Source organism: Clarias gariepinus, chromosome 24 (genome assembly GCF_024256425.1).
Source record: "Clarias gariepinus isolate MV-2021 ecotype Netherlands chromosome 24, CGAR_prim_01v2, whole genome shotgun sequence".
NCBI lineage: Eukaryota > Metazoa > Chordata > Actinopteri > Siluriformes > Clariidae > Clarias > Clarias gariepinus.
In genome coordinates, this window is record NC_071123.1 from 7,702,124 (window position 1) to 7,714,323 (window position 12,200).

At 40.1% G+C, this 12,200-nt stretch overlaps 1 protein-coding gene across 1 annotated transcript; it reads right to left on the reverse strand.

Annotated features, from left to right (window-relative positions):
• Positions 1-554: 554 nt before the first annotated feature.
• Positions 555-9,463, reverse strand: LOC128512383 (scavenger receptor cysteine-rich domain-containing group B protein). The gene is made up of 11 exons (XM_053485636.1): positions 9,331-9,463; positions 8,841-8,870; positions 7,671-7,706; positions 6,261-6,563; positions 5,974-6,045; positions 5,288-5,605; positions 4,618-4,695; positions 4,005-4,073; positions 3,430-3,744; positions 1,126-1,203; positions 555-959 (listed from the first exon to the last, which is right to left on the reverse strand). Exons 1-11 carry the CDS (start codon positions 9,446-9,448, stop codon positions 643-645), a joined length of 1,734 nt encoding a protein of 577 aa, XP_053341611.1. The 5' UTR covers positions 9,449-9,463; the 3' UTR covers positions 555-642.
• Positions 9,464-12,200: the final 2,737 nt, after the last annotated feature.

Below are 12,200 nucleotides of genomic sequence, written 5' to 3' on the forward strand. Positions count from 1 at the left end.
TGGGAATTGGTTACTCAAGTTCATATGCATGTGAAGGTGGACGAGCGAATACTTTTGGCAATATAGTGTATGTTTTCAGATGATCTTTTTCTAAATGTAAAAAATAGCTTTTTATTTCATAGAATATAAAAGCCATATCTAATCGCCCATTTATTGGTATCTTGAGTATTTTAGGGTTTAGTCAAAACTTTTATAGTGACATGTGAATAATAAAAATCTCAGCAGCTCCACAATGCAATGGCAAGGTTGACTAGTATAACGCACTTGCATACTAATCTTAATTATAATCTTAATTAAAATATCTAGAAAAAAAGGGGGTTATGGAACAGTTTGCATTTCTTTATGTATTACTTAAAAAATCTGAAAAAAAAATCATGTCATATTTCTATATACAGTTTATACGTATTTGGTATTCATGCATTCATAAAGTGCATAAATAAAATCAGATCGACCAATTTCTGTATTTACGCATAATTCGTCATTCCTTTTGGTTTCCGATCATCCGGTAGCTTTTTATATCTTCAGCATATCAATGAGAGTGGATTTTTACAAAATTTACATGTCCTGTTGTCTTCATCCGCCATTCCCTGGCCTTCTACAGACTACAGATAAAAAGCGAGTGGTTTCTGTGTATGGTGGGAGTCATGTGAGTGTGCAGGTCACACCAGCATCCTCCGAGTGGTCACAGTTGTGCACGTCCCAGGGTATGTGAGAGCACTGTTGGAGTGACATCTCTGTGCCTGTGCACTTCACATTGTCCAGGAGAATGGTGCCAGCGCCTGGTCCGAAGAAGGATTCCTTCTGTGCAGCTATGGCATCACCGCAGCCTAGCAGCCTGCACACCACCTGGGCATCGAGGAGATCCCAGGCATCATCACACACAGTGCCCCATGCACCGTTTTGATACAGCTCTATCCGGCCTTCACAGCGGTGCCGACCACCTGAGAGCCTCAACACACCTATAGAGAGAAACAGGTTGCAGAAATGTAAAACAAGCAAATAAAATCTAAATCTAACTACACACCTTCTCTTGTGGTCACATTGGAGATAGTAAATAATTCCTAGTAGTTACTGGATAACATGCTAAAAAGATGAATAATGTTCACGATGTGGTTCCACCCTTACCATCCACTGGTGGGGGAGTGGTGAAGATCCTATCAGTCACCCCGAAGCTTCTCGATGTTTCTGCCCAGGCTGCAGAAGCTAAACAGAAAAAAAAAGAAAATGTTACACTACCATCTTGTGTGCTAAGAGTTGAGTCTGGTCTGAGTGCATGTTTAGAGTGCTGTTACTAAATGAAATATGATTTTCCATTTCTAGAACTGAGATGACAGTTAGAGTGCATTAGCAGGTGTTGCCAAAAATACACCACCAGAGTCATATCAGTGGAAAATAAAAAAGTAGGAAACAATTTTTTAAAATATATTTTATTAATGCACATGTTTATGCTACATGCCATTATGGTTTTTGCTAAGTAGAATAAAGTTGTATAATATAATGCAGAGAGGAGGAATTTACTCTTACTCACTCATCATCTATACAGCTTTATCCTGTGTTCAGGGTCATGGGGGGCCAGAAGCCTATCCCAGGAGACTTGGGGCACAAAGCGGGGAACACCCTGGGTGCCAATCCATCGCAGGGCACACATGTATACACTATGGGCAAGCACGGGGAGAACATGCAAACTGGTAATCAAGCCTGGCCGGGAATTGAACCCAGACCCTGGAGGTGCAAGGCAACAGTGCTAACCATTACACCACCATGGTAAAAAAATAGAAAGAGTAGAAGTGCTCTCTCTGCTTGCACTCTACACTAAATATACATTCACATTATACATTATGTGACTGCGACCATACCTAACTGTTTTCTCCCCTCTTCTGTTCTCTCTCCCCCTCTCTCTTCCCTCTCTCCCCCTCTCTCTCTTCCCTCTCTCTGTCGAGCTACACATGTCGTTCCTGAGCTGCCAGTGATCCAGACTCCCTCTGCCCTCCAGACCTGTCTGACCCATCCTGGTGCCCCGCTTCTGGTTGGAGTTCCTGTCGCATGGATGCCACGTGTGTTTGGGATGCGTCTGGTGTCTGGGGATGGTTTCACTCTACCATGAAGACGGTTCTGGCCTCGACTGAGTGGACTCGTGTTGACAGCTGTTTCTCTAAGGAATTGACTTGGCTGCAGTTGCTCGATAGTTCAAGACTGGAATTGTCTCCAATAGCTACCTGGACTCCATATTAACATATATGGAGTCAACTGTTATAGCTGAACTGCCTGCCACCTAACACACTGTATAAATGCAGATCAATTCCTGCTTTCTGTTTCACCCAAATGAGGATGGGTTCCCTGTTGAGTCTGGTTCCTCTCAAGGTTTCTTCCTATTACCATCTCAGGGAGTTTTTCCATGCCACTGTCACCCTCAACTTGCTCACCAGGGACAATCTGCTCATCTTGATTCATGCACACTTACATTCCATACAGACTTAAATAATTCTTTTGACTGTGTAAAGCTGCTTTGCGACAATTACAATTGTTAAAAGCGCTATACAAATAAAATGTAATTGAATTGAATAGAAGTGGAGAATCATGGAATTAGCCGAGACTGCAGTGGTTCTGTTGTGAGGATTGGAATTCTGTGACGGGGCATTAGTTTGAACATGAAACAGAAACTGAATGCTTAAAGAAAGGCGTGTGTATGTGTACATCATTAATGAATAGAATGTAAAACACATTTTTCCAAATACAGGTCAGCAGCTTCAGTTAATGTTCACAACAAACAGAATGGAGACGAAAATGAGATCTCAGTGACTATGACTATGAAATGGTTGCTTCGCCAGACGGGCTAGAATGAGTATTTCAGGAAGTGCTTAGATCCTGGGATTTAAACACACAACAGTATCTATAGTTGTGGGAAAAAAAATGGTGTGGAAAAAACTGGGCAGCAATTCTGTAGGTGGATACACAAGGTTGATGACAAGCGGTCAGATAAGAATGGCTAGACTGTTTTGAGTAACACAAATTACCATTTTTTTTACAACTGTGGTGAGCTGGAAAGCATCTCAGAATGCCCAACATGTCGAACCTTGAGGCAGATTGGCTACAACAGCAAAAAAACACATCAGGTTCCACTCCTGTCAGCCAAAAAGAGGAGTCTGTCGCTACAGTGGGCACAGGCTCACTAAAATTGTGCATTTGAAAACTGGAAAAAGACCATGTTTTTCAACTGTCCTTTAACTCACTGGTTTTGGGGAGCCTGTGCCCAATTTAGCTATATATATATATATTAAAAAAAATATATATATATATATTTTTTTAAATATATTTTTGTAATAATTGAAGCTACATTGGGATTAAAGTAAAAAAAAAATCACTTATTGTAAGTGTTTCCTTTTACATTTTTTGTTCGATTACTTATAGCCTATACGGTCTCTCACTTACTCGAGCAGATGACTCCAGCATCTTCATGATGTCCACAGTTATGCTGTCCCCAGCCCAAGTTGAAACAGTCAGCAAGCAGCCTCTCACTGCCATCACAGTCCACATTGTCAAGAAGGATTGGACCAGAGCCATAGCCAAAGAAAGCCAGTGAGATGGCTGCCATGGCCGGGCCACACCCCAGCTGCCTGCAGACGACCTGAGCATTATCCATGTCCCACTCATCATCACACACTGTGCCCCAGATGTTTTCATAGAAGACCTCCACACGTCCCTGACAGCTGCTGTTCCCATTCACCACACGAACGCTGGGCTGCTCTGGATGGAGTTGTGAAGAGAAGTCAAGAGAGAATTCGATCTGTTCTTTTGCTATACAAAATATATCATCTTTACTGTAATACATGTGCAGTGTGTGTATTGGTGAAATGTCTCAGCAAAACCTCAATATGAAAACAAATGTTGAGTCACTGCTGAAGATGGCCATGTTGATCAGGCTGGGCCACTGCCACTCTGCAGACTTTAGATATAAAGGTGTTAAATATAGAGCATTTTGATTTTGTGACCGTGCAGTTTGTTACCTTTCGTGGTCAAGGATGTGGTTGGACTAGCTGATGTTGTCTCTGTAACTGGAATCGTCATTCCTGTCTCTGAAGAAAGCAGATGAAAAAAGCTAATTCCAAAGATAGACAGCAAAAAAGAAAAAGGCCACAGTGTGGTGTACGTAGGATCACAGTCTCATATCAATTCTGCAAAACAATGCCCACTTGTGAGCCAATAGAGGTACTGCAAAGGGTACTCCTCTCGCTGACTGCTACTGATGTGTGAATGTGTGAATGCACATATACTGTACTGTATACGCCTCTGTGGTACATATTTATACGGTTGTGTATGATAGCAGATTGACTATTTAATTTAATCCACTGCTACAATAATCTGACATTTTGGACACACAGTGAAATCAAAAGTCTAACATCACTAAAAAGTATTCTCAGTGGAAGAGACTAGACTGAAGCAAAAGCATTTGAATTCAGTTTAAATAGTGTCATAGATATAGTGCAAAATTTTTATTATTGCACTTTTAAAATTTGTATTCCTAATATCCTAAGACTTTCTCAGATTCCAAGTGTGATGTCAGACTTTTGGACCCCACCATATGTGCCAGGAGGTGAACATATCACATGGCATTTATACCTGCTGAGATTTCTGTATGGGTGAATGTATTGTCTATAGTCTCTGTATTCACAGGAGGAGCAGTGGTGGTGGTCAGTCCTACAGACAGAGAGAGAGAGAGAGAGAGAGAGCGAGAAAGAGCGAGAGAAGGGGGGTTTGAAGTAACCAGCGGATATAATGGTAGAAGTTCCAAAGTCACCAGCTGATGCTACAAGAGACAGTCTTTTGTGTTTCATTACAAACATTTACCTAATCCCCTTGCTTCTAACTTTAAGGTTGTTAGTATGTTTGCCTTTAACATATTACTCACTCACTCACTCATCGTCGTCTATACTGCTTTATCCTGTATTCAGGGTCGTCGGGGCCTGAAGCCTATCCCAGGAGACTTTCAAATCAATTCAATTCAATTTTATTTATATAGTGCTTTTAACAATGGTCATTGTTTCAAAGCAGCTTCACAAAATGGAAAGAAGATTTATGAGACTTGGGGCAGAAGGCAGGGTATACACACACACACACACACACACACACACACACACTACAGTCAATTTGGGAATGCCAATTAGCTGAACCTGCAAGTCTTTGGACTGTGGGAGGAAACTGGAGTACCCAGGGGACTGCAACATATCATCTTTTGCTTTTTGTATATGTCTTTTAGCCCCGCCCTTGAGAACTGCATATTTAAACGTACTTGTGCAGATGACTCCAGCGTCCTCATGATGACCACAGTTGTGAATTCCCCATCCAAGGCTATAGCATGCAGCCAGTTGGTTTTCTGAGCCACTGCAGTGTACGTTGTCCAGCAGGATGAGTCCTTTGCCATAGCCAAAGTAGGCGTTGGTGGTATATGTGACGACAGGGCCACAACCAACCTGCTGGCACACCACAGATGCATCTCGCATGCCCCAGTCGTCATCACACACTGTTCCCCAACTGCCCCGGTAGTAGATTTCCACCCGGCCCTGGCAGCGGTCCAAGCCGCCCACCAACCGGATTGAACCGTCCCCTGCTGTCAAAAGCAAAAAAAAGTTTGTTAGACTAAAGTTCATTTCTAAAAATTGATGCTTATTAATTGGCAGTGACTTAAAAATCTGGACGTAAATCATGAACATGCTGAATAAATATAACGATATTTAAACTATATATAGAAATCTCTGACGCATCATGCAGGTCATTTATAAATGGAAGCGCTTCCATTTTTTTTAAATCAATTTTCCAACATTGCATACAATAATGATTATGTACTGTATAAAGAATGGACTCAGCAGTTGGATTTTCTTATTGATATTAGACTGTACAATGCAACATGGAAAAATATATGGTCATTTTCATTCTTAACAACATGAATATAGAGTACTTTGACAGTTGTTGACTTACATAAACCAGAGTTCCTGCGAGCTGGAGTGCTGGGCTCCTCAGGCAGTCCTTGAGGCCCCAACACATGGTTGCCTGAAATGAGTGATTGATTGATTGATAGATAGATAGATAGATAGATAGATAGATAGATAGATAGATAGATAGATAGATAGATAGATAGATAGATAGATAGATAGATAGATAGATAGATAGATAGATAGATAGATAAAATTGTTAGCAAGGTAAGTCAGCATACAGATTTTGACTGAATACTTCTACTGAAAAGAATTCCATTGATTTGGCTTTACCCTTGCAGGTGACAGCTATATCCTCATAATGGTAGCAGTTGTGGATGCCCCATCCTTGATTCCCACACTGGCTCAGGTCCGTCTCTCCCCCTTTGCAGTCCACGTTATCGAGCAGAATGGGCCCAGAACCCTGTCCAAAGCGGGAGCTTGATCCTACTGCCACAGCCAGACCACACTCCAGCTGTCGGCACACCACATTGGCATCCACCATGTCCCAGTCATCATCACACACCGTGCCCCATGTACCATTATACTGAACCTCGACACGGCCCTCACATCGGCTTTTACCATTCACCAGCCGCACTGAAGGGGAATGAAATGGTACGTGGTAAAGACAGATAAACAAATATTTTTATTGAAAGGGAATAGATATTGTAATGTGGGTATTTAAGAAGGAGATGCCGTCTTCAGAAAAGAATGACTTTTGGAGAAAGAAATCTTGTTTTGATTTATTTTGAAAGTAAAATGTAATGCAGCACATCTGCACATTTGTCTTCTCTCCTTCTAAGAAAGTTTAGCCAGTTTTGCTTTTTCGGACTCTGGGCCATAAATGGCTGTGACATTCATCACTCTGATTTGAACTCGCAATTTTGAGCTCTACCAGACTATAGGCCAAAGACTTTTCTGTTGCACCCCTCAGGAGTCCAGACCTTTTTATGTTATTACAGTTGAGACTAGACCTAGATTTCTCACTCACCTACATGTCATGTTTTATTTCATAATACTGAATTAATTATTTAGGATCGTTACAGGCGACTTCAATCAGTTAGTACAGTATATTAGGTAATAGATCCTGTATAGTACATATTCCTCTCCAACTCCAGCTAGTTCCTGCTGTGACCTGCTTCTAGCTATTCCTCTCTCTAGCAACCCGGGGAACATTCCGATAAACTACCCATCAATCATATAATCCTGGTTGTGTCTCGCATATGTCTATAATTGAACTCCACATACTATAGGCACAAATGCTCTAGTGCCTTACTGTCTGCTACTAATAACACAAGAGGAAAGCTATGTGCATCTGATATAACGATCATCACAAGATTTCTTCTAATCCTCATTGATTTAAGGCACAAAATACGGCTAAACATGAAATATGACTCCCAGAAATGAATAAGATGGAAGGCGGTGGGTGAGAGAGAGAGAGAGCATCTGGAAAGAGAGAGAGAGAGAGAGAGAGAGAGGTGAGCACAGTGATGGAAAAAGGGATTATGTAAATTGAGAACAAGGGGAAGTGACCTGTTTTTTTTTTGTGCCTTGGATCTTTATGTGAGCCTTCGTCCGTATCTTTCTCTGCCTCCCTTTCTTTTTCATGTGTGTATGTGTGTGCCTTTCTTTAAAAAAAAAAAATGGATTCTTTGCCTGAAGTGTGTTACAGAAGAGGAAATTAAGGTGTGAGAATAGACTCACATAGACTCTGGGTGTAGACTGTCCTGTTGTTATTGCCTGAGAAAGGGAGAGAGAGAGAGAGGGAGCGGTTTTAGTCAAATTATTTGTTGAAAGGAGGTTCTTGGCCCTACATAGTTACAGTACTCGCTATCTACTATATCTATTTTCCTGTAATTTTAGACCCGATGAAACAGGAAGCTAATGTAGAAAATCCTGTATTAGTGGCTAGACTCTAGTACAGAGCAGATATATACAGTACTGTACATAGCAATGGACACCATGACATTAGCACCGTTTGATTATATTAAAATATATACCTGCATGTACAACGGTTAAAAAAAACAATTTAGACTATTATGAAGGCTGCTGGTCTGCAAGTCAAAATTTGGAATTGATTTTTTATTTTACCATAAATGCTAACTATAACATTTCGAATATCTAATTTAACAACTACACTGTCTGGTCAAAATCAAAAACAGGTGAACATGTTTTATTTTGTTGGATTACATTGAAATTTGATTACGATGTCCATTGTGGTGGACAATTCTTGTTTAAAAATGATTCCTCATGTTGCGAGAAGCAATTGAAACTCTTTTTCAATTTTAGTCCTGGAACACTTCGGTTCCATCAGGGAGGAAAAATTACATCGTTAAATACGACACCCTGGTCATTCAATACATTTAGGTAGTCCGGAGACTATACAGTGGGGACTACGCATGATGTGTGCATCGCTTCATGCGTTTTTACCCTGACACACCCAGCGTTCTGGATAGGGTTAATCCGGATTTATCAGACCATATGACCCTTTCTCCAATCATTGTGCTCCCTTATCAAAATGAAATCTTTATACCCGACTAGATTCAATAACAAGTTGTTTTCATATGGACACGCTGTTTAGTTCTAAACCTGGTCACATCACATCGTGTGTGTGTGTGTGTGTGTGTGTGTGTGTGAAAATGCTCTTATTTTCACTATTAAACAGTCCTTTTTCTTTTCTGAAAAGTTGACAGACTGTCCTTCCAGGTTTTAATAATGCATTGGACAGCCAATAACCCAATTTTAGTATTTTTAATGTTTTATTTCCTTGTCACAATACAGTAAATAAACCCTTGTGAAATTATTTGTTTTTGCCAGACTGTAAATTTAAGCTTCTTTATATATTTGATGTGTAATAAGATGACTTTACTTTACTTTGAACTGATCGTCTCATCACTTTGTGCTCTGGAAAAAAAAAAAAGAACAAAAAATGAGACCCATTAGTCAAACCTTGTAAAATCAGTGTAGAAACTCAAACATATCATAAACACCAACATTAGCATTCTCTCTGTCACACATGCAAAATCTGCTCATATTTCTCCTTCATTGATTCTCAGCTTTCTAATGCAGGCATCTAGCATTTATGTTTGTGTTCCTTTGCATTTGAAAAGAAAAATAAAGTACAGATGCCGACTGTTTTTAACTACAGATAGTTTACTACAAGGAGATATTCTTGGTGTAGAATCAACAAAGCAGCTGAAGATGAAGATCTCAAAACATTTTAAGCTCTTTAGGGTCCACAGCTGAAAAGTTAGGAAAGATAGTAATGCTATCTCCACTCTGTGACAATCTCTTAATGCTGAGTGAAACACACACACACACACACACACACACCCACACACACATGCGCGCCCTGTGTAGTTACCAAGTGGTAGGTGCATGTTAAAATCCAGCAGCAGCAGTGAAGCCAGTAGAGAGATGAGAACACATGTGGAGGCTTTCCAGCTCCTGCACAGACTACTGAACACACCCTGGCTCCGCATGGCAGTCTGAGGAAGGAGCCACTAAGATACCTTAAAAAAAAAAAAAAAACAGGCCAGTGTGCTGGATGAAAGCTTTTTGCCACAATAACAAATGCCATATATATTTAAACACAATATTACATCGGCTGAGTTGGCAATAATACACACTGTGCTATTACGCTGTGGTCTTATAATTCTTTTAAATAATATATATAAATAAATACAATATATAACATGCTAGATGGAAGCTAATGGCATTTGCTTTGTATCGAATAAAGATAAAGCAATCACTTAATTAATCATTTTTTAGACATTATGGTCTTCTTTTAGACCATTTCAATACCAACAACAAAAAACTGGAAGAGTTTCTATTTGAATAGATGCTTTAAACATTTCTAATATTCATATTTCCACATCTACAGTAAGTGTTGAAAGCAATTGAGAAACTAAGCTTCACATGCTTTACATATATTGTACATATACCTAATAAAGATCATTTGTTCTATATTTATCTATTTGCAACCTGAAAACTTATGCACTCCTAGACCGCGTACACAAATGTTTATTGTACCTGTCATTTTTTTTTCCATAAAAGAAGACATTTCTGGACACTGAAAGCTTTTGTAAAGAACATCCTCTAACCCTGCTGTTACACAACCCATATAGGCTGAAGATGAGTCCACATGATCTTTTTCCATTTTGTTTTTCCCAAATCCCTCCTGACCTTCCATTGGAATGTGAGCAAGAAGCAAGCAGGGGCACAGGATCCCAGGACGAGCAGAGAATTTGATATTGGGTCCAGGCAGATAGTGGACATTCCGGGGCCGAGGGCACAAAAAGCTGTTTCTGCTGCCTGTTTCTGGGACCTAAGGACTGCTTCCTGTGAATCTTTCACTGGGGCTCTCCAAAATGCTTAGGCAGCTGATGACACCAGCCGGGCGCCTCTCGTCTCCCTCTATCCAGTTATGGATGTAATCAAGTGGGAATAATATGTGATTGGAGGGTGTGGTGGCTTAAAGAAAGCAGACAAGGCCGCACAAGAGTCTGTGTGGGAAAATATACAAATACTGATCTCTGTATAGTAAATGCATGCTCATTGATTTTGTTTTGTTGTAGTTATTTTACTCAACCAAAGAGGTGTCAATCAAATAATGTGAAGAATAATTATGCTAGTTATTAAACAGAGTGTAAGGCACACAATGGCTATTTCGCAACAGTACTTTGTTAAAAATTAGTAGAAATTAGTGGTGGACATTGACATCATGTATGTCCAGCATCCACATTTCATTTCTCAGCTTGGGTTATTTCTGTGTGCGTTCTCCTTTGGGTTATCTTATTTCCTTGCTTTTAAATAGGTGAACTGGTGGCCCTTAATTCCCTCTATTTGTGAATATGTGTGTAATTGGACAGGAACCCTCGCAAAGGGTCTACTTCTACCTTATGCCAAGTGTTCCTGGAGTAGGCTTCAGAGCCACCACTCCCCGGATGACAACAAAGCAATGGATGATTGAAAGAACTTTTCAAGAGAGCACAAATGTACCATATATGAATTAGAAATGACCAGGTAAAGACATCATTTCAAACAATGGTTGGCTGTAATTACCTCTGACTTGCATCTGTTTTTGTGATAAAAACAAGTTATGTTGCTGAGGACCCCAAACTTTTTGTACAAACCTACTGTACAAGCGCAGATACAGTACATACACACACACACACACACACACACACACACACACACACACACACACTCAATTACTCACTACAGGTAATTTGAAAATAGCAACCAATCTACAGCACATATCTGTAGACTGTGTGAAAAAACGAAGCAAACCCACCAAGAACAGGAAGAACACGGCAATTAAGGCAAGATTAAAAACGTCAGCCCTGGAGGTGCTAGGCAACACCATTAAGAAATTGTAGCGCTTTATACACTAGATTATTTAATTCAATTCAATTAAATTTTATTTATATAGCGCTTTTAACAATGGTCATTGTCTCAAAGCAGCTTCATAAAAATAGAAAGAAAATTTATGGAAGTGTGTATGTGTGAGCAAAATGTGTCTAGATGAGAGACACATTTTTTTCATAATGAGATTGTCCCTGAAGAGCAAGCCAAGGGTGACGGCGACAGTGGTAAGGAAAAACTCCCTCAGATGGCAATAGGAAGGAACCTTGAGAGGAACCAGACTCAACAGGGAACCCATCCTCATTTGGGTGAAACAGAAAGCAGTAAATGATCTGCAGAAAGCAGTAATCCAGCTGGAGCTGGTCCTTCTCTGGATGCCTCAGGGTGCTCGCAGGGTCGGCGTTTGTCTACTGAAGCTGGCACAATAAACTATAATATTTCACCAGGAAATATAGTTTTTTTTAAATAGTATTTTAGAATAATAACTAATTTTTATTACAATTGTAGTTTAATTCCACCAGTGCTTCTCTTTAGCTGACAGTCCTGTGATTTGGTCAATCAAGATTCAAGTGACTACGTGAAGCTATGGAGTGACCAGCTCGTATGATGATCATTAGGTGATTAGGTGATGAACCGAATCAGATGGTTTTACATTTACATTTAGGCATTTGGCAGAATGAAAATGGAAAATCCTAAAGACTACGAGATTGCAAACAGGAAACGATACCATACTTTTAGCATCAAGCTACGTGCATCTGTCATTGAAACCCAAGCCAATCTCCTTTGAGGCTTTTTTGAATCCTACCCACTTCCTCCTAGTGAATCTCACTTCTCTGCGTCGCTTCTCGAATGTGGACATTTTAAGCT

Coding starts and splice junctions, on each gene's coding strand:
- LOC128512383 (XM_053485636.1), bottom strand. CDS start 9,448: ATGCGGAGCCAGGGTGTGTTCAGTAGTCTGTGCAGGAGCTGGAAAGCC. Junction 4,696..5,287: donor CGCTGGAGTCATCTGCACAA/GTACGTTTAAAT, acceptor CTCTGTCTGTAG/GACTGACCACCACCACTGCT. Junction 1,204..3,429: donor TGCTGGAGTCATCTGCTCGA/GTAAGTGAGAGA, acceptor TTTTCTGTTTAG/CTTCTGCAGCCTGGGCAGAA.